The sequence below is a fragment of the Pinus tabuliformis genome, chromosome 8, assembly GCF_031772625.1.
Source record: "Pinus tabuliformis cultivar Carrire ecotype Pingquan chromosome 8, CPIR1, whole genome shotgun sequence".
NCBI classification, from domain to species: Eukaryota; Viridiplantae; Streptophyta; class Pinopsida; order Pinales; family Pinaceae; genus Pinus; species Pinus tabuliformis.
Genome location: NC_142294.1, coordinates 719,074,656 through 719,100,969, shown reverse-complemented (window position 1 = coordinate 719,100,969; position 26,314 = coordinate 719,074,656). Strand labels below are relative to the sequence as shown.

Genomic DNA, 26,314 nt, shown 5'->3' with positions numbered 1-26,314 from the left:
CCGGGTTGTACACTGTTGCCACAGCCCGTCTATCCCACCATCGCACAACGCAGCCGATCTTCTCGGTTAACTGCCACCTAATTGTCTGACTGCAACCATTGCAATTTGCCCTCATTGTCGAATACCAAATGCCACAGCAAGAAACTATCACCCGCTTCACGCAACCACCAAGCATGTTGATTAGTCACACCTTTGCTCCGCCATAACCGCCAAACTACCCGCCACCGACCATAATGTTATCCATCGCCAACCACCGTCTGTCCACAGTTCCAACTATCCATACACTACAATTTTCATTTTTTTGTCAATTCATTCGTAAAACTGTCATACAAGTCGATAAAATCACATTCATGCATTCGTATAATCACGTGTCTAGTACTCCATCGCTCACGTCCGTACAATAACAAGTTGTGTTGCTATGAATTGCATGACGTATTAATTTGTTTTTGGCTAAACAATTTGTGTTCCTATCATATCTTACAATCACAAGAAAATAAACCCCTTAGTAGGTTAAATTAATTATAAATATAAAAATATATATATATATATTTGGAATTAACTTAAGTACAATATTATTTGAAAAGAATAACGGTCCAATTCTTAGTGAGAAAAGTTGGTTTTATAGAAAAGACTAGTTGGGAAAAGTAACAAGAGAAATTCTCAAAGTTCATATATAAGGACATTATATATATATATATGAAGTTTTGAAGAATAAAGTATATATTAAATAACCAGGGAGATATAATAATCCACATAAAATAAAAAGTATTAATATTAAAAAAGGGATTAGAAGATCTTTTATAAAGAAAAGGATATTTTTTTTAATTTTTTTTCAAAGAGAGAAGACAAGGTGAAGCACATGAGGGTGTGATTAATGATCTCTCTCCTTGAAATCTAACATATATGTTGCCTCTAGAACTGCAGAGGTTGTGGCTTTGACGACTGCAAGTTCACCGTTTTAGACACTAAAAAGACTAGACTTCTCAAGAGAAGACACAAAGGTGTTATTATCTTTCTTTCAACCAAGCTTATGCTTGGAGGTTGATTATTAAATTCAAGATTAACCGAGAATGTTGAATGCAAAGAGGATTTAGAAGATGTTTTAGTGAAGCGAGATGTTGGAGACTCAAAGCACTTAGATTACGATTTATTCTAAGTTAAACGCTAAGTACTGAAGCGCAAATTTAAAGAAAAATCCCAATTATGGAGATGCTCAAAATACTCAATTTCAAGAACCGAAAGATATACAATTTTCCACAAGTCTACGATAAAGTACTCAAAAAAATGTTGATCACAATTACTTGAAAAATTCTCAAAACTAATTCAAGAAATATCCAACAATTTAATTAAATAAATTCAAACTTATAATTATTTTCCTTTTTAGACAGTGAGTGATCTCAATAGATATTAAACATTAAAATCAATGATCTCAAAACTTAGCTGAAGCATGCAAATAATGAAAGCCTAAGCACTTAAATTTCAACGATTTAATATTCAAGATAACAATGAAATTTAGATGCTAATTAATGCCAATTTACTGAACAAACACCTCTTCAAATAATTCTGGAACTTATTAATTTTTCTAATGTTTCAAATCCAGAAAAAAAAAATATCTCTTCGTCTATAGTCAAACTCAAAAAATAAAAAATAAATAAATAAATATAAAATATATATTTATATATTTGCCTTGACTATATAAAAAATTTAAATTTTTCCCCTGAAAAATTTTAGAGATTTAAGGCCCCAAAACCTTTATCACAAAAAACTCAAAAAAAAGGAACTTTAGATTAAAATTTGTGTCACACATTAGAGACAACAACAACAACAAGTTATTTGTGATAATGGTCATAAAATAAAAATAAAAATGATTTTTTTATTGACCAACGCATCAAAAGATTAATGTGATAAATGTTAGGGAAAGAGAAAAAATTCATTTAATTTTTAAAGGGCCAAAGGCCACTTCAAAAATTAAATCAGATAATGCTTCAGAAGTCAACAGCGTGAGGGAGAGCAATGGAGTTGTCGGTCGAGGAATGAGGGACGAGGGAGCAACGGGTCTAAGGATGAGATAAGGATGAGAAGGGATGCAGATTGAGGAAACACAATGCAGAGAAAAGGGCTGGAAGAAATTTGCATGAAGAAGGGAGGGTTGTCGAGTTAAGGAACCGGGAGGAGTTGCGACAGGGTAGGAGCTAGGGTACGCAGAAGAGAACAAGGAAGAGGAGCTCACGCCTTGAGAGACAAGGGAAGCGGGACGGAGGAGGAGGGAGCAGGAAATGAGGGCAAAGGGTAACGAAACGTGATGCAGAAAGGAGAAGGGATGCGGGCTAGGAAAGGAGAAGGGATGCGGGTCGGGAAAGGAGAAGGGACTGCAGGCTGGCAGAGGAAAAAGGAAGAGTGGTATGCAGACGAAAAGAACGTGAGGGTTAGGAAAAAAAGCGTAGAGGAATGAGAGTCGTGAGGGGATAAGGGACGCTGATGAGACAAGGAGGTTTTTCAAAAATGCAATGGAGCAAGGTTTCCGAAGTCGAGGGAGCAGCAGATGAGAGGGAGGAAAAAATGGTGGACCTAGGGCCCCAAAAATTTTAAAAACAAAAAAAATTGCCCAAAAATTTATATCTCAAGCTAATGTATTTCTACTTCGAATTGTTCTCAGAATTTACTATGAAAGCCTCAGATCTGAACCTTCAAATGACTGATTTTGTCATTTTTTGTATCCCTATAGCCAAAAATTTGAGGCTAGATCTTGCCCTCCAGGGCCTAGATGATGATTTGGGGTAACATCAGATGTGCTCTAAGCCTCAAATTTTGCAGGGAGGCTTGGGCACAGGTATTCCAAAGAACCCAGAAAGAGTTTTGGAGAATTCAACCCAAAAGTGATTTTATTAAAATAATTAATATTTTTAATAGGGTTCCTAAGTCTAAACTTAGGAAAATTAAAATATTAATGGGTATTAATCTAATAAGAAGTGAAACTTCTAGAAAGAGCCACGGATCAAGCCAAAACGATCTGATCCTTTGAATATGTTTTAATCTAGGTCATTGGTTGTCCAATAAGAAGATATAAGAAGGGGCTTGAGGGTCATTTGGAAAACACACAGAGAAATAGAGAAAATCGATTTTCTGAAGTGAGAAGTTCTCAGAAGGAAAATCAATTGAAGAAATCTCTTGCAGTTGAGGGGCAATGACAGCAGCTTCCGGAGAGAGAGATTCTCAGTCGAAGATACATCAGCAGAGAGAGGCAGTGAGTGATCCAGAAGCCTTGACATAGAGGCTGACACAGGGCCAGAAGGGCCACGTAGAACCAGCGCAGAGGGAGAGAGAGGAGTCTGAAATCTGTAGAGGAATTCGATTTTCAGAAGCCGGACACTGGGGTGTGAGACCGGGAGGCAAAATTCAAATCTCCTGGGCAGCAGATAGACCAGCCAAAGAAGTGACGCAGCACCCAGAGAGCTTGACGTTGCGCTGACGCAGGCACTACGCAGAGGTAGCGCAGAGGCAGCCAAAAAAGTCGGGGACAGTCATTTTGGGGCTAAATTAGCCAGGATTTCTCAGTGATTGTGTGAGGTAAAACTCACAAAGCTTCTGCCAATATTTCTCTTTATAACTGAATAACCCTATGAGGTATTCAGTGATGTATTCAGATTTTGCTATTGCTTAATAATAATAAACCCTCAGAGCTGTTGCACCGGTTTTCCCGCATTGGGTTTTTCCAGGGACATTTTGTCCAAAAATAATTGTGTCCTATGTGTTTCTATTTTCCTTGCTCAGTTTCTGTGTTTCAGAATCATAATTAATTTGGTGTAGGTTGATTCAGTAATTTACTTCAATGTTTCAAGAAGAAATCTGAAATAAGCTTGTAACAGAATCTACAATCTAGGTGAAATAGATTCAACTGGTTACAATAAGATTCCTGAGATTGTTAGACCTAGGAATTTCCACATGGTATCGGAGTTGTTGATGTGAAGCAGGGAAGCGCAGATCTAGCACTGAAGTAAGGGCCAACTTGTTGCAGCAAGCAACAGTTCGAATCCCCTAAGGGATAGCGCAGTTCTAGCCAGGAGGGCTATATTTTCGTGGGTGTCTCTCTCTGAGTGAGCCGACAGAGAGGTAAGACTGCCAGATCGAAAACTTGCCAAGGTAGAGGGAGCTACGCAGAGCCATGCAGAGCTAGAGGGACACAGTTTCTGCAAGCTGAGTGCTAGGTAGAAAAGTCATCAGAAGGAAGAAGCAGATCGCATTGTGAGGGAATATTTCCTCAATGATTTCTTACCGAGGAAATCAGTATTTTTCATTTGCTTAGCAGCAGAGGAGCAGCAGCTTACCAGCTCCATCAAGGAGTGCGTAAGCCAACCTAGAAGCTACGCGGTAGGGAGAAAGAGGGAGTTGTCCGACATTTTTCGGAGGATATGGCAACCAATGGATTGAGTGATTAGGACAGGTTGGACGGGGCTTCCAACTATGCCATCTGGAATGCTAGGATGACTTTCCTTTTAGATGAGCATGCCCTCAAGACGTATGTTGATAATGTGGTAGTTGTCCCGAAGGATGCAGATCCGCTGAAGAAATACAGAGCTGAGATGGCTAAGGCGAAGAGGATGAACCTGGATGGAGTCAAGGATCACATGGTGTGCCACATTGCAAGCAAAGGAATTGCTAAGGAGATATGAGATGCCTTGGCCACATTGTATCAAGGATCTTTCGAGCAGCGGAAGATGTACTTAGAGCAGAAGCTGAGATCTGCCCAAATGCAAAAGGGGGAACGTGTGGATTCGTTCCTCACGAAACTGAAGGAGACCCATGATGAGCTGTCAGTTGCGGGGCATACACCTCAAGATTCGAAGTTAGTAAGACTGACTCTAAATTCTGCCTCGGATGAGTGGCAAATCTTTGTCCAGAGTATCCTGGGCAAAGCAACATTGCCAAATTGGGACAAGATGTGAGCAACTTTGAAACAAGAAGAGCTGAGGAGAGACTTGCTCAAGGTCAAACTTGACAGGAGTAGTAGCAACAGTGGGTCGAAGCCCAAAGTAGAGGAGGAGGATAATGCATCCCTTGCATTCAAGGGATAACAGGGGCAACAGAGACGAAAGAATGATATCTCCAAGGTAAAGTGCTTCAGATGTGGTGAGATGGGCCACTATGCATCCCAATGTCCTTTGAAGAAAAAGGACAAGGATGAGAAGCATGATCCTAAGGTTGCAACCGCAAAGATCGAACAAGAGGAGGAGTTTGCCATGACAGCCAAGATACCTCCAGGAGGGAGGTGGGCTGATATAGAACTGTAGTTCGATAGAGCTACAGATGGGCAAGATCCTTGAGGAGCCCACCTCTTGGATCATCACCTTGCTACGGGAGCCCATGATCAGTAGTAGCGGGATGGTGGAGTTTTAGTTGGTGCCATGGAGTGTTGATTCGACAGATGCAGTGGTTAGTAGCGCCAGAAAGTGAGTAGCGCAAAGCAAAGAGGCAGTAGTGCAAGGAGGCACAGTGCAAAGCTTCAAAAGTGCAGTGGCTTCATAAGAGAGTGTGGGACTAACAGCAGTCAGGATTTCAGCACCAAGGCGTATCCACTAGATACTTGTCCAATTTTGGGTGTTTTGAGTTCCTTTTCTCAACAACTGAGTTATAGTATGGATGTAGTGTTAGCAGTGGCAGTGCTAGCAGCATAGCAGATGCAGCGTTTGAGAGGGCGCTGCAGTACAGATGTAGCATTGGCAGTGGCAGTGTCAAACATAGCAGTACAGTAGCAGCAGCAGCGCAGTAGTTGGTGGACAGCATGTCAGACATTAGCAGCGCGAAGAACGATGCTTCAGAGTCAGAACAGTATGCAGTAGCATTGTATTGCTAGAGCACATTCCTCGCTAAGAGGGAGTGTTGATTTGGGTAGCATTGGATATGCTCTAAACCTCAAATTTTGCAAGGAGGCTTGGACATAGGTATTTCAAAGAACCCAGAAAGCGTTTTGGGAAATTCCACCCAGAAGTGATTTTATTTTAATAATTAATATTTTTAATAAGGTTCCTAAGTCTAAACTTGGGAAAATTAAAATATTAATGGGTATTAATCTAATCAGGGGCGAAACTTCTAGAAAAAGCTACAGATCAAGCCAAAACGATCTGAGCTTTTGATTATGTTTTAATCCAGGTCATTGGTTGTCCAACAGGAAGATATAAGAAAGGGCTTGAGGGTCATGTGGAAAACACACTAAGAAATAGAGGAAAATCGATTTTCTGAAGTCAGAAGTTCTCAGGAGGAAAAATCGATTGAAGAAATCTCTTGCAGTTGAGGGGCAAGGATAGCAGTTTCTGGAGAGAGATTCTCACCTTGGGATACATCAGCAGAGGCAGTGAGTGATCCAAAGGCCTTGACGCAGGGCCAGAAGGGTCACGCAGAACTAGCGCAAAGGGAGAGAGAGGAGTCTAAAATCTAAAGAGGAATTCGATTTTCAGAAGCCGGAAGCCGGGTGTGAGACCAGGGGGCAAAAATTGAATCTCTTGGGTAGCAGATAGACCAACCAAAGAAGTGACGCAGCAACCAGAGAGCTTGACACTACGCTGACGCAAGCACTGCGCAGAGCCAGCCAGAAAAGTCGAGGAGCAGGCAGTTTGGGGTTGGATGAGCCAAGATTTCTCAGTGATTGTGTGAGATAAAACTCACAAAGCTTCTGCTAATATTTCTCTTTGTAACTTACTGACCCCGTGAGGTATTCAGTGATGTATTCAAATTTTGCTACTGCTTAATAATAATAAACCCTCAGTGTTGTTGCACCGATTTTCCCGCATTGGGTTTTTATGGGGACTTTTTGTCCAAAAATAATTGTGTCCTATGTGTTTCTATATTCCTTGCTCAGTTTCCATGTTTCAAAATCATAATTAATTTGGTGTAGGCTGCTTCAGTAATTTACTTCAATGTTCCAAAAAGAAATCTGAAATAAGCTTGTAACAGAATTTACAATCTAGGTGAAGTAGATTCAGTTGGTTCCAGTAAGATTCTTGAGATTGTTAGATCTAGGAATTTTCACAGTAGATCTGCCTCAAAACCTTGAATTTTCCTTGACAATCTTTAGACATGAACCTGCACAAAACAAAAATAAAATCCCAGACCCTACATATATACAAAAAAATAGATTGAAACCTAAGTTGCAGGAAACGTTGGAGAAGGGTCCATTTCCGGCTGGAAACGAAACGGAAACGAGGAAACTCGTACCGTACAGCCTGGAAACGCGTTTCCGGCCATATTGGCCCGTTTCTCGAGGAGGAAACGTGGCCAGTACAGCTGGAAACGCGTTTCCAGGTCGTACGACGGAGTTTCCTCTTCTAAATTGACTTTTTCTTGTATTTTTTTTCGCTTCTAATTTTTTATTGGGCAACTAAAATATCTTCTGGATGCCTCTCAAGTTATAAAAAGAGGATTTTTTTGAGTGGGGCAGCCTAATGTTCAAGCCTATGGCCCTAGTGTTGATATGCAGTTCATGGTAATGTTAAATTCTTAAAGTAAAAGTGACATTCTCCTTTATTTTTCATTTTCATCCTTTTACTTAAATTTTTAACATTACCATGAAATGACTCAGGATGTTTGAGAGTGGTTTCGCCCTCATTGGATTTCATATGGAGAAAGTAGAATTTTAGATCTCACTCAAAATCCAGCAAACTTATCTGTTTTTCAGGATTTCAGGATTTGGGGGATTGCAATGTTTCCATTGGATTTTGTCATGTACTAGGGTATGGAACTTGTATTTAATCAAGAGAACCAAGCCCTATGTGCAGGGGAGACTCCGAATAATCAAGAGCACATAGGATACTAGGGTATGGAACTAGTATTTAATCAAGAGCACTAAGGTCGTTCGACTATGTAGGAGGAGACTCCCAATCAAGCACGAGATAAGAAATTAGAAATTTCTCGTCGCTGATTTTGGATATTGCTATTTTCATTATGTGATCATTCATGAGTAAATGTGATGTAAATTTAGAGACTTATAGTTTATGCACTGACAATTTAATCATAATGTAATAAATTAGAATGTATCATATATGCTTTATGATTGCACATATTTCTTAAATGCCCTTATATTGCGTTTCCCCGTTTCCAAAATTTTGGGGAGTCATGTTTCGTACCCGTGCCCATTTCGGAAACTCGTACCCATTTCCCTGTTTCATGCAACTTAGATTGAAACCCAAATCCCAAGTTAGAAAATAAAATTTAAAATTTCTAAAGATTTACACAATTAAATTTACAGATCTATCATATCTGAGGAGTATGAGTCCAACTTCGCGGCCATATCTGTAGATTTCAAGCTCTTGCTAGCCAAATCTAACTATTTAGCACAATTTATTAAAGATAAATAAAAATTTTAATTTAGGTACTAGCCCAAAAAATCCCTGCAAGAAGAAATTCGTTAGATAATCTTAGGATTTTAATCAGGAAGGCTCTCCAGATCTTATGTCTCGGGAGTCGGTTGGTCCAACCGAGGACTTCCCCAAACACCCAATTTCTGAATACGAATGATTTTTGCACACTTAGAATTTAAGTTGTTAAATCAATAGAGATACAAAATAGCGATTAAATTTTCAAAGATTAGAGATGTCTGCTAATCAAATCAAATTGTAATGCTACCTTAAACCCAATAATCTAAGCAAGATACTTGTGCAATAGATTACTCTATGAAATCTATTAACCAGCAACTTATCAAATAAGATCAGCAAAATATTAAGAACAATATTACCATAAAACACCAGAGAGGAACACTGTCATCAAATAAAACCCCAAAGACTTTGCGTTGTATTATTCCAGAAAAAAGATTACAAAAGAGCTTCAAAAACTAGTACACGATTCAATGATCGGATCCTTTCAAATGACAAATGACCTCTAATTTATAGATTAATTTTCCAACGGCTAGTTGGCTTGATCCCCGCTAAAATAATCTCAACCATTGAAAAAGATTTAATTATCTTTTAATCTCCTCTATCGAAATTATTTTATTTTTTGAGGAAATTCGAATCTTTCATTTAATTGAATTTTAATGGACTCGAAATAAATTATTTTGAGTTGATTTCCTCAAAAAATTGACTTTGACTTGACCACCAAGGTCCAAGGGTCCAAAATCTCTTGAAATTTTTGCAAATAATGTTTATAGTAGGCACCTCGGTGAGAAAGCTTTCCTCAAAGCCAACAAGAATTCATTGGTCAAGAAAGACCCTAAAGAGCAAGTCTCAGGGGTTCATCTCCCTTTCATCCAAGGGATGACTGATAAGATTGCTAGAATTCTCAGGAAGCATAATGTTCCCTCTACCTTTAGACCCCTTAACACCATACGTAACTCCCTTAGATCGGTAAAAGACCCGATTGACCCCAAGGACATGAAAGGTGTCTATGTTATTCCTTGCTCCTGTGGGACCCCATATGTTGGTGAGACTAGTCGCTCTATTAACCAAAGGATTAATGAACACTCAGCCGACATAAAACATAGGAGAACCCGGTCTTCCGCCCTGGCTGAACATGCAGAGAAGACGAAGCACCATGTATGTATTGAGGAAGCCCATGTTATCGCCAAGGTGGCACATTTCCATCACCGGAAATTTAGGGAAGCCATAGAAATCGAAAGAAGACCGAGAAACCTCAATAGAGATGACAACTGGAAAATTAGTAGTTGTTGGATCCCTGCCCTCTCCTCCTAGCCGCCTCCCTGTTTTTTCCCTCCCTCCAACTGGAAAATTAGTAGTTGCTGGATCCCTGCCCTCTCCTCCTAGCCGCCTCCCTGTTTTTTCCCTCCCTCCCCTCGTCACCAGCTCGGTTTCCTTGGTTTTGCCCCCTCCTTGCCTTGTTTGATCATTGTCCCTTTTTCCCTTCTCGTCTCTCTATTCTCCTCCTTCCATATATATATATATAATTGGTTTTTGTTTTCTTTCTAAATAGGCAGATTAATAGGTTTAGGTCCTGTGAGTTGATTCTTTCTAGAAACTAATTTGCATAATAACTAATTAACTATTTATTTATATATTTAATTCGGTAAATGATTTAAGGTTTTGATTTCATAATATACATTTATTTAGTACTCCATATTAGTATATATATATATATATCCTTATTAGATCATTCATTTGTGTTTTTATTTTAGATAGGCTATTAATAGGTCAGAGTCTTGTGAGTTAATTCTTACATTTTATGTCTATGATATTAATAATAAATGAAACTATCTTGCATAATAACTTATTAACTATTTATTTATATATTTATATTAAATTAGGAAGGTATATTTTTACATATCTTTCCATACTATATTATTGATGTATTGTTTTTGTTTTATAATTATTTCACAATATACAAAATCATTTAATTAGTATTCCTATTAGCAATTTTGAGGTAGCCAAAAAACTAACTTCCTTAATGATTTACTAACCATTTATATATTTTTATTTATAATTGGACAACTAATTTATTAATTTTCTAAAATTTTGAATACGAACTTTACTTTTATTCAAATGCTCATAATATATATAACAATAATTTTGGTAATAATCATAACATTAATAACTTTTCCTCTCCCTCGGTCCAGTCAAGTTGGCCAGTCAAATTTAACCGTTTCTCAGTCAAAATAGTTGTTTCCTAGTCAAATATAGCCGTTGGAAGATCTGCTCTCCCTATTTAACCTGTAGCCATGATCTGGTTCTTCAACTTGTCCTGACAATGAACCACACTCGTTGGTTCGAAACACGTCGACAAAAATACTATAATGTGATTTCCGCCGAAAAATCTTCTCATTAAAGGAATCTTCTTGCGAGAATGTACATTGCTATAGGGTTGTTGACACGGAGTGGTCAACACTACCCAAATAGACTTCCATGTCCCCCAAAGCTGATAATTAACTCAAAGGCATTAATACCACAATGTAGCCAATATATACTTAATAAAGCTATTGACTCCCAAAAGGTGGTCATTGTAATCCTCTGAAAGATATTGTGCTCCAACATATCATCAACAAAAAGAATTCAATACCTATCTTGACTCCCAAATTATCAATGTGGTATAATCAATAAAAATTATATACCAGTATCGAGACACGAGACACAGACAATACAATTTTATCATCACCAATTAAGGCCATAACTAAGGCAGAAAGCTCATGATGATGATCTTGTGAAAGAAAGTCTTTCCATCTTATGTTGGAGAAAAATAAATATGCTCTTGTAAAATCACTATATTCAGAAATAGAAGCACATACCGTCAAAACAGTCTCTAAAGCAGATTTCTGTGTAACAGGATGCAAATCTGTGGGAATCTGCATCAAATACGATGAAAATAATGTATAAGAAAAAGTATCGATGACATGTCCAATATGATGAAATGTACTTACAAAAACATAAATGCTAAGTGGAAGCTCTTTCAATTTTTGCCACAATATAAAGAATGCATGATCACTAATACATTTATTGCCCTAACTTCTGTTATCCAAATAACTCAAGTATGACATCCTATAAAAGAAAATATTTTAATAAAGCAAATAACAACAAATCAAGAAAGATGGTAACGGTAAAAGAAATGCACTAGGCTATTCTAAAGAGGCTTTTAACAAAATGATAAAATATGCTCTAATGTACATATCTATCGTTAACATAGAAGTACAACAATAAATATTGGAATATTATATCTAACAGTAACAAGTATCATAAAGCCAATTTACTTAGTACATTTCAACTCTTCAAAAACACACTTTTAATCAATAAGATTTTATAAAGTGCAACAAAGCCGCTAGAAGGCGACAGTTTGATTGGCTGACAAAAAGCCTTTTTTATATTTACTCAATTACATAGACTCATTTACTCTGACTCAATTGATTTTCATTGAACGGAAGTTTAACTAACAATATATAGATAATATTTTCTTCTATAATTTTGACTTTGATACCCAAAATGCTACAACACAAAACTAAAATGAAATGCACATCCATCAAAGAAATTTAGCTGTGCATCAACATTATTACTCAGTGGTACGCTCAAGAAAACAATGCATAGTTAATAAAATACTAACAATAAAAGTAATGAACCAGGATATTCTATAAAGGGTTTTAACAAAATGATTAAATATTGCTCTATCGTACAGATGGTTAGTAGAAATCGTAACAGTAACATAGAGTACAAATATGATTTGGTATGGAAAAACCATGTAATGAATAAAACTTAGTGCAGTTCCATTTCAGAAGTAAACATCTTGTAAATACGAAAAAACACATTTTATTTCAAATTTTAGAAAATTTATAAATATACATAAACCATTCAGACTTCAGGAGTAGCATTTATTCTTTGATTAATCGCTTCACCCATCACCCTCTAATATCTTATTTTATATTTTCAAATTTCTGTAAATTCAGAGTATGAGCAGTACACATGACCCATTCTAATTGCAAGGATAATAGTGTTGCCAACATCGCGATAATATCGCGAAATTACAAATTTTTTCCACTAAGCTGGTATCATCACTAATAAACGTTGCAACATTGTTAGATGGTGATATTATCGTGATAATATCATATATATCGCAATAACATCACGTGATCATCGACAATATCACCTGCCCATGGAGCATGGCATTTTAAGTCACTTTTTTGGGGTGTTTCTGGCTCATTTTGTATTGTTTTAATTTTGCCAATATTTCATGATAGTTGGGAATATTTACAATATTTCCCCTTTCCAGACCCTTGGCAATATATTCACCGACACAATGCTAGCAACATTGGTTAATTTTAAAGGATGGAAATTAATCTTAAAAAGTAGAAACCTTGGTGAATCTTACTATCCCCAATATGCAAATTGTAAATATATTCTAATTTCTAAGGATTTTACATAGCTTCTATAAAAATTTGGTGATTTTTACAGTAAACTAATTCTATCCTGTAGAACTTGGGTGAATCGTTTTTGGAAAAAATGGAAATTGCTAAATAGTTTCCAAAGAAAAAGCACGGAAAATTAGGCCATGGGTGAAATTTAAGCCTTTCTTGCATAGATAGATAACCAACTAGTATGTTAGTTTTCTACACTAATGCAGCTAGAATTTTAATCTTCTATATTTAATCGAATTCCTCTTTACTAGTACCATCCCTTGTGCTCTTTTCGGCAATTTTTTGACTGCTTATAAGTTATTAGCGTGTTCCATGTTCATTCATTAGATTGACCAAGTAACATAAACCATACACTAAAGTAAAAGGATAATACCTGAATATTTTACATTTCACTTCGAAGAGCAATCAAAATACATGACAGCCTCGACACGATCTTATTTGTTTGAATACGAAAGCCATGAGCCAAACAAATTCTACAGACGGATTAATGGAACAATTCATTCATGTGCATGATAAACTTGCGAAGGATAAACACTAAACTTAAGCATTAACTGGACACTTGCGATGAAGTTTGAATCTGGCAGTTTGAATGGTGAAATGCAGCTCAAAAGGGAAGCATGTGACTGTCACAGCCTAGAAGCACAAATCACATTGGCAAAAACACAGCCCAAAAATACAATTATATGCAGCCCAGAAAGTCTTCTCTCCAGATAGATTTAGATTTCAGAAAGCAATGGAGAAATCACCTTGTCTTGGACGAATTTCAGTTTCAGTGATGGACAACAGAACAGAGAATCAATTCACTCCCTGAAATGGCAAATTAGTGGACATGTATAGGTTTTTAGTAACTTTAAGGTCCTTCTTGGGTTTGTGGGTAGGAGATTTAGTATCCTTACTGTATAGAAAATATGTCAAAATTCATACTGCTGCCCGAATATTGTTACTATGTAACCATGGTACAAATAACTATGAGTAGTAAAATATCACATTAAACATAAACAAATATCCTTGAAGACCTTTTATTTCACGCATGTCATCTTTTACAAATGACGTTTCTAATCAATAATATCTTATAAAGTGCATAGGCAACACTACGAAGTAAGAAAGAGTTCAGTCGACTAATTACTCAATTGCTTTTTATAAATTAGAATTTAGAAGTTCATCAACCTGTATTTTGACAATGTTTTTTCTTCTAAAAGACTTCAATACCAAAAGTGCTAAACCCAACACTAAAACAAATGCATGTCAATCAAAAATATTTAACAGACCATCGACATTGTTACTTAGTGACATGCACAAGAATAAGCATACAAATATATAATATTCAAAGTTCAAACCACTATTCACATGGAGATGCCAGGTTAGCTATAAATGCATACCCCTCGACCATCATCTGTGATGCTAACTGAACCATCAAGGAAGATAATAACATCGATGTTTGTGGCAAAACCAGCTTGAGCCTCATCAATGGCATTGTCCAAAACTTCATAAACCTTGTCTCAAACAACATTTATAAAATCAGTGCTTTTAGAAAACATTTGAAAACAGGGGTTGGTGTTCATTAACATAAACAAATTGAGAAGAATATAGCTTGTGGTAGAAACCAAATGATGGAGACCACGAGGCCCAGTGCTTCCAATGTACATCCCTGGCAGCTTTCTTACTGGATCTAGCCCTTCCAAAACCTACAATTCAACAATATCAATCTTGTTACTCCATATTCATTCAGCAAATTCAAAAGAAAAAAATGAAATTAACATAATAAAAACATAAAATCACACTATGCCATGAATTGCTATTGCTTGAAGACATGAAAGCACTTGTGGCTTAATGAATATATTTAGTTTAACAGAGAAGAAGGCATAAAGCAATATATTGTGATGTGTGGTAAACTTTTTTTTAGCATGTAAATTTTCACAGTTAAGAACATGATGATGAAAACTTCTGGAACATTGTGATCTTGTTGAGGCATCCAAAGTTCCGGGTGAAAGCTTCACCCATCATCTGGGACATAAAGCTCAAATGATAAACTTGCAAAAAAAATGTTACAAATCATAACCCATTTAAAACGCCAAAAAGTTTGTATCTACTAACTTGTCCAACCCAACTCTTACAAAGTCAAACATGAAGCCATTTCATGGTTGGTTATTTTCAAAACAATCTAGCTACACATGAAAAAATTCAGAAATCAGCTTACATAGTCTATAATATGTGGTTTTCTCTTAAATTTAAACAGATTACATCATTGTGCCAAAAATATTAAAATGACTCTTGAGACTGCTGTTGCCTAAAAAGGCTCACTGCACAACACTGGGTTTTGCCTGTGCTGCCCACCGTGGGTCAAAACATGCAAATCATCCAAATAACATATTTGAACACAGGAAGTGGATCAGACATTTTATTGGAGTCACTGATCATCAGGGCGCTGACAGAACCTATTTCTGACATTCAGAAGAATGACATCTGGAGGAACCCACCTTTAGTGAAATTATGTTCACCAGCCAAATGAGGAATTCGGGTGCAGAGAATGGCTTGCACACAATTTTTAAGGTCACTGATCATTATGGAACTCACAGAATCCAATTCCAGGCTGTAGAATTATCAAAATGCAGTGCAACCTGCTTTAGACCAAACTGTGCACACACACAAAATGACCTGTTTGAACGCAAGGATTGGCTCAGAGATGGTTCTTAAACTCGCTAACCAACAAGGAGCTGGTGGAATTCGATTCCAAGCCCTAGAAGTACAAAAAAAACAGCTATTAAAAAATCCCATAGGATGACAACTTTCCCATTCTGTTTTTAAAAAGTACATCATCAAGACTTCAAAAGCTGTCATGCAGGTAGTTGTTGGAATTTGGAAAAGCCTTCTGTGTTCACTATGTGTTGTCTTTGGCAACACATTATTTTGACTTCATATGCAGCAAATAAAGTGTTATGAATCTCAGAAACCAAAGAGGCGTGTGTTTTTAAAGTTCTTTCACCTGCGTTTTATGCAAAATTCAACTGGGCAGTTCTCTCTCTCTGCTCTGCCAATCAAGAAACTATTTTAGGAGATTTGTTGACAATGAGCAAGCCAACAAATGAGGTAGGCTGCAAGAGAGGGTATGTGATTTAAATGTGGAGATTACCATCCTATTTCCCCCATGACCTGCAAGCATTCTAGGATGAGAACACCTCATAGAAAGTTAGAAACACACCTTATCATGGAGCACCAAAAAGATAGCAAGTTAATACACCAGCATCACCCTCCTCACTTCATCTTCCATCCTCCTATGTGGGAAATTAAGAGCTGTATGCTGGCAGAGTAGAGTAATGTGTGTGGGTCTGCTGGGTTTGGAAATTCCAAACCTCAATGCCTCTCCCCCCATAAGCGAAATACAGAGTTGGGCACTCTGCTGGTGGTTAGTTCTAAAAGGTAGTTGGGAAGAAGGGTAGCATCAATGACACATTGATAGTGCAGTGATAGGTATTGTGTTTTGTCTAAGCTCAAATAGATGAGGATAGGAGTTGAAGTGGTGTCAAAAGAAGGAAAAAGAAGCACATTTATACAAAAAAAACCACACCATAATGAATTCAACCATTCACTGGAATAAATGGAAAGACAAGTTTGAGAGGCACATCTAGACAAAAAAACGGCATCAAGGATGCTTGGTGCAAGTAAAACACAGACTGAATTCAATCATTCGCTGGAATAAATGGAAAGACAAGTTTGAGAGGCACATCTAGAAAAACAACCACACCAAGGATGCTTGCGCAACTGACACAACGAAGCACATATTGGAAATTTTGGAATGGGAGAAAGAGGTTGAAACAATAATTTTGATATACTATAGGAAGCACCTGAAGTTTATTCAGCAGTTGAGATCTTTGCAATTGTTGCTTGGAAGGATTGAAGCCCACCTAGACCTACCTCTGAAAGCTATCTCGTCCACCCCCCACCTCTGCAAACTTCAAGTAATACAAGGACACATTGCACTCTCAAATTTGGGACTACAGGATGGCACAAGTGAGGTCAGTGTTGTTACAACAATTGAGGAAGAGAAGCACTCAAAAGGTGTAAGAAGTGGACCATAGAAGGACATGCAAGCAGAAGCCAATCAACAGCATGAAATTAGTGATTTTTCTAGTTTCACTATGTTTTGTCATGTTGATTATGTGCTCAAGCAACTTGCCAACGCTGTAGAGCCTGGATCAAGTAAGACAGACCCTGTGGGAAGTTGGATGTTAACTTTTGTATTTTTTATATCCAACTATGACCACTTTTTGCATTACAACACTATTTGGTTTGGTTACAACATTTTTTAAAATAAATGATACTCATTACTACGAGAAAACACACACGCATATAGGGATACTCATTACTAAAGTTAGGTGTTAACTTTTGTATTTTTGATATTCGACAAAACAACCACATTTTGTATTGCGACACTGTTTGGTTCCGTTGCACTATATATATATATATATTGAAATCTTTGAACACATTGATGAGTTCTCCCAATACTTCTAGACACACAACTTAATACCCATAGTGATGTGTTGTGGTTCTTCCTTCCTTCCCATATTAATCTCTTAAGAGCATGACTCTTTGTATTTAATATCTTTTTCTTCATTGTATTTATGGCATTCTTCATACTATAGTCTGCATTTGCTAATGTAGAATTTGTGAAAAGTTCAGCTCATCTTCTTTCCCATCCTCCACTTACTTTGGTTCTTCATTTGATGGTTTTTTTGTTGGATTCACTTCTATATTAGTGCTAGTGAAACAGTTCTTTGTCTAGCAATACTTCATCTTCAAAACAATCATCTAAGTAATATGTTCATTATTAGTTCCATATATACCATCCTCCATATTACTAGACAATTCAATAGAACTGACTAATTCTTCATTAACTGTTGAATTCACTAAATCGGTTAGCACTCAATGTCTCCCTTTTCTTAAATGAAATTGTGGTATTTCTAGTAGTTACTTCCTTTAGCCAAGCCTACCATATAAGACATCATATGAACCCAATTTGATATATGTTTTAATGACTGTGAAGTCCACTACAAGCAACTTATCAGCTATGCAGACTTGTTGCATTGTACACTCCCAGTGGCCTTATTCTAGTTAATCTACCATTCTCAATCAAAACTTTGGAAGCCATAACTTTTGTTTCTCTAGTTATTCCCAAGTTTCCTTCATCATGATGTTTCCTCTTGAACCACCATCTACCATTACATTTGTCAACATTAGAACTACCATTTCTATTTGGATTCTTGGTGCTCCATCTTTATCTAGTAGAATGGCATCTATAACCTCCACTACATCTTCCCTAATGTATCCCAATTAATTGTTGTAAACAATTCCACTAATAATCCTATGAGCATGGGAGATTCCACTATTGGGGGTATTCAAGGTTTGAGGAGTTGGAGAAATGAATGACGTGATAGACAACACCCTGGATCCTTTCGAGGATGTCGCCATCTAGCAAGACAAGCCAACTAGGGAAAATGAGTTGGCAACATGGACGACATTTGGCATCCACGATGAAGGGATTTTCTCTTCCCTCCCTACTCTAGAATCCATCTTAGCGGTTTCTATCGATTTTTCTCCTCAACTAGTAGAGGGGTTGGTTGAAGTTGCTGGAGAGCAGAGCTTATTTTTGACCAAGCAAATCCAGTCAGGGTTTCCGGTTCCTGTTTCCGATGCTACTGCAGATTTAATCCACAATAACTTTATGTTGGATTTGAATGGAGAGGCCTTCCAAGAAACCTTTTTAGGCGTCAAGCGAGGGGGGGAAGAACAGGGCAAATGCGACTATGAGCCATTGTTCGTTGGATTAGACCTAGAAAGGCTTGAGCAATGTGGGTTTGGTTTTGGTAACGAGCAGAGGTGCAGTGAAGCCAGAACTGGGGTTTATGTTGCGAATTTGGAATGATTTCTCCCTAATGTCTCTCATTTTTCTCAAGTGCTCCTGTAGAGTCATATGGTTGGGTGGATGGAACTAGCAAGTTTGCCCAGCGGATGGAAACCCTAAATTTGTAGCAGAGACATGAGGAAGTGTCCCAAGAAGGGAAGAAACGGAAGAAGGTGAAGTGTACTAAGGTGAAATCGAAGCACGAGAAATTGTAAAATACTGGGAGGTTATTGAGGCCTTTGAGCAAGTGATAGTTGGTTGAGCCCGTAGAAGGAAATTCTCAGTAGATAGGATTCGAGACTGGATGGGGGTTGAATGGGGAAAGGACCTCAACACTCTGCCTGAGGTAAAGGCCCCTCCCAAGGGGGCGGATTATGTTTAAGTTCAACAATTTGGAAGCAGTCAATTGGGTTTTGGGGAAAACATGGTACATCGACTTGTCTCCAATGCTAATGAAGAGATGGAGTTTCCTCTTCAATGCGAATAGAGAAAAGTTGGGTTACAGTCCAATATGGGTGAGGTTATATGGGTTGCCCCCACAGTTGTGATCTGACGATATTTTAAGGATTATTGGGGATAAGCTAGGGACTTATGCTGATAGATCGCATGAGGTTATTGGTAATATGATTATTGCCAGAATTTTGGTGAATTTGAATTCACATGTGGGTTTGATAATCGAACTGAATATTACCTATCATGTGCTATGAACACAGGCAAATTCTTGATTATGAGGGCTACCCCTTTAGGTGTCACAAATGCCAAAACATTGGCCATGTGTTGAGGGATTGTCCACTTCCTTTCACCAAACAGACAAGGTGGAAGAATCAAAAAGGGGATAAAGAGTGGAGGAATCAGGAGGAAATCCATGGTGAGTCTGGCAAGATCCAATCTCCTCCAAGGAACAAACAGAAAGTGTCAAAGGTAGAGCCAATGGAGGAATATTCCACTGCAACCAGTCATGCAGTGATATTTTGGGCCAACTCATAGGGAGATAGTGCCTACTGCTTCTATCTCTCCTATGACAGGTACTATTCCACTTTCCTTTCCTATTTCGAATCATATTCACTCTTTTGGTTCTCTTGATATGGGTTCTTATATCCCTACTCTATCTGTTCCTATGTCTTGCAATGTTATTTCTAGGTTGGATATGGATACATGTAGAAAATCCTGTAGATTCACAAGCTAATGCAATTTGCTAAAGCAAGAGACAATAATCTACTTCTACTCTTTATAGAGGAAGCCCATAAATATCGAGCAAACAATAATCAATAGAGGAAGAGAATCAAAGGCACATAACACAATGAATATCTGAGGAAAGCCACAACTCAAAACCCCACTATCTGTTTTGTATTAATCCGGAAAATCAAGATGAAATTACAATGCTTGTTCGCTCTAGAACAATCCCAGCACTCAGTGAAATCAATCTCCAACTCATAAGCAAGCTCAAGGCCAAAGCTTAGCCTCTTCACAAGCTCTCCAAGTCCCTATTACAATGTGTAATTCCTATGAAGGATAGCTTGTACTTACAGGGAAATAAAGCCTCTAAAAACAGCGCAATCCCTTAAGGATCAGTTCTTGAATGCATTCACTATCAGTGCAACTCAGAAAAATCTAAAATAAATAGTACATTGTCCCTACACTCTAGTCTCAATTGGGTCTTTCTCAGAATCGACATATATGAGTTTGGGTCTTTCTCAGAACCGACATATATGAGTTTCTAATGAGTAAATATTCAGTTAACTAGAGTAGCACTAGTGGAGTTCATTAGTGATACCACTGACTGTTAACTCACTATTAGTTCTCTCAATCAATTTGAGAACTAATTTAACTGAACTGACTTGTGAAACTGAGTCTTCTATTTTACAACTCACAATTAACTCACACTGGACTCCTACAAAGTAGGGAGAACATATACATGACTTCCAAAAGACTTCCAACTCCAATTTCCTAAGTTAAGTAAGTTTAATAAACTTAATTTAACTATTTTAAGTTGCTGTGAGAATAGAATTCTAATTTAATTCAAGGACAAATTAAACTGGAATTTCTTGTTGCCATTTCTCAACAATATAGTGGCTTGTTCCCTCCCCTTTTACCCTGCTAGTTGTTTGGATCCCACTCGTTCCCCCATTAGATCCCTCGACATCTTCTAACGCATGCTCGCGTTACAATCTTAGATCAAAGCTCAGAAATAAAAACCCTCCAGAGGCTCTGCAGGGCATGGGTCACTCTTCCCCCTCAAATGCTTTAAGCAACCCTCGGGGTAGATAATGCTTTATTCACAAGCAAAGCTTAAAGCTAATCAAGATGTGGTTGTTGGGAGACAAAAATCTATTATCGGTGCACTTAGAGTAGTGCGGGCCTCTATAATTGTTCCTCAATGATTTTCCTCTCCTTTAATTGTCGAGGCTTGGCTAGTCCCTCTAAAAGACTAGCTCTGGAACATTTGTTACAATCAAAGCCAATTGATGTCATCCCCCTTCAAGAAACTCTGGCAAATAGTGATGTGATTGAAAAAACGTTGCTCTCTTTGGCTCTGGGATGGTGTTTTGTAGTCGTTGACACTAAAGGAAGATCGGGAGGCTTAGCGATTGGTTTGAATCAAAGGTTTGTAAAGCTTCTTGGATCTTGGGGGGCAAAAGGGGTTCTGGGCGTAGACCTTTTTGTTGCAGAGTTGGGGATGGAGCTAAAGATTGTTAATATTTATGGTCTATGTCAGGACAGAACGACCTTCTAGGAAAGGCTTATGGCACGATCTTTTATGAAAGCAGATAATTTGGTAGTGGGAGGAGATTTGAACTTCTCAATGGGTGCCTCAGAAATATGGGGTCCTCATCATCATCCTGATCCACTTTAAGTTTTTCATTCATCTCTTGGAGTCACACAAATTATATGATGTGGACCTTGTTAAGTATAAACCTACTTGGTAGAATCGGAGAATTGGTGATGCAATTAAAAATTTGTTGGAAAGGCTCCCTCTTTTCCGAAAATGGGTGGGGGTTAGTCTGATCATTACCCCATCTTTTTAAAGCTAAAGGGTGGTTTCAACAAGCCAAGGGCCCCATTTAAATTCAAATTAGTTTGGCTTAAAGACGAATCTTTTTGGAATATCGTAAGGAAAGTTGGATCCCTTTTAATACTAACAATGGTGGCTATGCTTCAGTCAATTTTGCAAACAATCTCAAAAGAATCAAAAAGGCCACAATGGAATGGTCTATCTCCAAAAAAGAAAGGGATGAGGACACCCTTTATAATGTTGAACAAGAGTTGGAGCAGCTGGAAGAACCAGAGGGAGGGAGTTATATATCGGAGGAGCCCAACAACGAATCATTCAGATGGAGGCCACCAGGAAAAAATTGTTGGAAGAAAAGGAGGAAACTTGGAGGTTGAAGAGCCGCACGATTTGGATAAAAAATGGGAACGAAAATACAAAAAAAAAATCAATAATATGCAAAGGGACAACGAGCTATTAATACAATTTGGGCTCTAAATAATCTAATGGGCGCAGAACCACGACCTTTGAAGATCTGGCCAGGCTGGGGAAAACTCACTTTAGTACTCTTTTTAGGGCCCCTCGAGAAACTTCCTTAGCTGAGGTTATAGCAATGGCTGGGAACTTTCCCAGTTCACAAATGATGGAGGCAATCATTCTCTTATGGAGCTAGTCACTAAGGAAGAGCTTCAAAAGATTTTACATAGCTTCAAACAGGACAAGAGCCTAGGGCCTGATGGATGGCCGATAGAATTTATGTTTTAAATTATTAGGGGAAGACCTATTAAGGGTGGTTGAAGAATGCAGACTATCAGGACGAATACATGACACATTCAATTCTACATCCATAGCCCTCATTCCAAAGAATGATTCTCCACAAACTTTTGACGAGTACAAACCTATTTCTTTATGTAACAGTATTTACAAAATCATAGCAAAAAACATTGCTTTCAGACTGAAGCCAGTTCTGTCACAACTCATCTCGAAGGGGTGGTTTTCTTTTCTGGAGGGAAAGCATATTCATGAGGCTATTGGGGTAGTTGAGGAAAGTCTCCACAGTTTGAAGACTAAGAAATTAAAAGATATGGTGCTTAAAATTGACGACAATGTTAGCTAGATCTATCTTAGAATGCTCATGACTCACCTGGGATTTGAAGTAAGCTTCATTAATTGGGTCATGTGTTGCAATACCTCTGTATCTCTTACAGTGCTTATTAATGGGTGTGCCTCGACATTTTTTCACATTGAACGCAGACTTCACCAGGGTTGTCTGCTTTTGTCTTTATTATTTCTCTCAATGGCTAAAGGGTTGAGCAGGCTATTGTCTAAAGCAAAGAGGGGTGACTTAAAGGATGCTACAGTGGCTAGTGACCTAGAAATTTCACATCTATTGTTTGTAGACAATATCCTCTTGTTTTGTGATGGGACCCGATGAGACCTAGCATCAATTAAATCGGCTCGTTCTCTATTTGAAAAAGCGATAGTAATGATGATAAACCTACAAAAATCAACTTTCTCTGAAGTGGGTTTATCCAAAGAAGAGTCTACAAAAATTACAAAATCTAATTTCCTTTTCTTTTAAAAAAAAATTATGAAAGGCTAAAATACTTGGGTTTTCACCTAAAGCCCAACAATTACAAAAAGGCTAAATGGTTGTGATAAATAGCAAAGATAGGAAAGAGATTAAACGTATGGGGTTTCAAATCGATATCAAGGGCAGGCAGGTATGTGCTCATCAAGTCGATTTTGGAAGACATCCCAGTGTTCTGGATTGCGTTGTCTTGGATTCCGAAAGGGATCATGAATTTTGTTTGTAAGATTTGTTGCAGATCCCTATGAATGGGATCAAAAGATGGTCGAGTTTTTCCTTGGGCAAAATGGGACAAAATTATGCTACCTAAGAAATGGGGAGGATGGGGCCTAAAAAACTTCTTTTCTTTTTCTAAGGCCTTGGCTGCTAAAGTAGGATGGAATCTACTATTAAACGATAGTCTATGGACAGAAGTAATTTGCAGGAAGTATATATCCCCTGTTTCTCTAGAGGAATGGATTAGGCACCCAAACAAGTTCAGGTCAAATGTTTTTGTGATCTGGAAAGTTGCTTTGTCTGCTTTCAGCATGATAGAAAAAGGGTTGGCTTGGAAGATTGGATCAAGTGAAAAAATCAGAATAGGGGCTAATCCATGGGAAGGATATAACAAAAATTATCATCTTCCACAAGAGTTGGTGGATCTTCTAAATGCTCAAGGGAGATATATTCTGAATTAAGTGACTGACCCAGAAAGATATTCTATGTGGGCACGAGGATGGGTTGATGTCGTTTAATTAAATCTTTCGGAAAAATGGCATGGTCTGTGACAAAATTACACAATTGCTCTCAATTATTCACATGAAAAATTGAGGGGCAGGGATGATTCGTTGAGCTAGGTTCATTCTCCACCTGAGGAATACTCACCAAAGTTGGGTTTCTTATTTATTAATGTTGACCAAAAGACAAAAGCTCCAGCGTGGTGGTGGAGGAAGCTATGGAAATTAAGTTGTCCGGCTAAATCCAGACTTTTGCTACAATGCATTTTGGGAAATAAAATTCCCACGGGTGAAAACCTTAAAAAGAGGTGCTTTGTTTGTCCATGTCGGTGTTCTTTATGTAAACGCGTTGAGGAATCAGTGGAACACTTGTTTCTGGTATGCCCCTTCGCTTCTGAAGTCTGGAATATTGTATGTCAATCTTTATCCTTAAATTCTATATGGTAGGGCATATCTTGTAATGATGCTTGGCGTCTATGGTGGGATTGAGCAGGCCCAAAAAAACTTAGGAACCTTCCTCTTATTATAAGCTAGGGCATTTGGATAGCTTGAAATAATGCCATATTCCTAGAAAAATCTTTAATCCCTCAAAAGTTGGCATCACAAGTATTAGCCATCTATGATCTAAACCCTGATGAGATATATGCTCACAGGTCAAAGAATATCATGCCTGAAGAAGAGGATCGTGCTAGCCCCTGGGCTTTTTTCGATGGCTTAAGGCAACTGCGGGGGGGGGGAATGGCGCGTCATTTATATAAATGAAAATCACTTCTAAAAACTTCAAAGTGGGCTTGGCAGGGGTTCAAATAATTATGTTGAATTATACAATCTTAAGCTTTTACTTCTTTTTGCCACCAAATTAGGATGCAGACAACTTCAGATATTTGGGGATTCTATGATTGTTATCAATTGGTTTAACAAGGTTACCAGATGTCGCATGCATACTTTGATTACCATTCTAGATGAGATTATGGACTTAAAGCAGGGTTTTGACCAAATTTCATGTCACCATATATACAGGGAAAGGAACTCCATTGCTAATAGCCTTTCCAAGGCGAGAGCAGAGCAAGACCTGGGAACGTGGAATATTGTGGAATAGGTGGGAGACACACACTATGGGTACTACCACAACCCTTTTTATAAAAGGCCTGCAGCCAGTTATTTGATCTTATTTTGATGATGTATCTAAACTGTGATAGTGGTTCTCTTTAGAGAACCTACGAATGACAATATGCCCCTTTTGACTTATGTATCATGGGTAGTATTGATATTTCCTTACGGTGTTTTAAATAGGGAAAACAAGCCTGATCCTTCATTTTTTTACGGATGACTATTTTCAAACAGCTTTTCTGAATGCATCTCGAAGACTCGATGCATGTACAAAATATAATTTTCAACTCCACTAATGAAAATTATGATTTTTATTCAAAAAAAAAGAAAATCCTATGAGCACCATCACCACTAGATTCATAACTCATTGTATCAATTGTTCTCAAGTTTCTTGTTAATCATTTTGTTGGTGTCGAACTTTGGTGATGATCAACATATCACTTGCATGTTGTTCATCATTAAATTCATACCCCATGCATCATTTGTTTGTATTATCCTCTTTTAGTTTTGTTGATCAACACATTCTTCCACTTTCATGTTGTTGATGGTGTTGGATCCGCCAACATTCAAGGGATCTGCCCAATATAAGGTCCCAATTAGACCTCACACCATTTGGTGTAGGAGTCCCATCTAGTATGATGGCCTGGTTGCCATATACTTAGAGATTTTCCTTGGCTCTAACTTTCAGCACATGGGAGTGTTGCAATGGTACCTTCGAAAAGCAAGGTGAGTGTGCCTGGTGAGTGTGCAACGTAACTATGTCTAGGTTCTCTTACTGCAAAAAGGGGGGAGAAAAGTGAGCCTCTAAGTGAGAGGTAATAGTACCACCCAGAAAGAGATACACGTTGTTAAATTATGGTATGTTCTATGCTTAGAGCAGTTTACTTATTTTTCTTCTTATCAGCCACAGATTAGCAATCACATATACATTAAGTAAAGTGCAGATAGAACATTAAATGATCAACAAAAAACAAGCCAAGACAAGAGACACAAGATATGGCGGCTAGCCAGGGACAAACCCCAATGCGGGGAAACCCTTTGATCAAATCTTCTTTTATCTTCAATAGTTCAACAGAGAGAAATAGTACAAAATCTGAATTCTGTAATTTTATATCAGCAGCAGCAAACCCTAGATCAGCAAAGTCAAACTTGGTCAAACTAGCTAAAATTGACC

The 26,314-nt window shown here is 37.8% G+C and overlaps 1 protein-coding gene across 9 annotated transcripts in view; it reads right to left on the bottom strand.

The window, feature by feature from the left end:
• The window catches only part of LOC149237610 (DNA gyrase subunit B, chloroplastic/mitochondrial-like), a 396,014-nt gene that overhangs the window by 299,404 nt on the left and 70,296 nt on the right, over positions 1 to 26,314 (bottom strand). For all 9 annotated transcript variants that reach the window (XM_089372714.1, XM_089372709.1, XM_089372710.1 and 6 more), the window contains 3 exons: positions 14,440 to 14,520; positions 14,215 to 14,328; positions 11,222 to 11,278 (listed from right to left, as the gene is read on the bottom strand). In XM_089372714.1, coding sequence (XP_089228840.1) covers positions 11,222 to 11,278; positions 14,215 to 14,328; positions 14,440 to 14,520 — 252 coding nt within the window. The remainder of the gene's footprint in view (positions 1 to 11,221; positions 11,279 to 14,214; positions 14,329 to 14,439; positions 14,521 to 26,314) is intronic.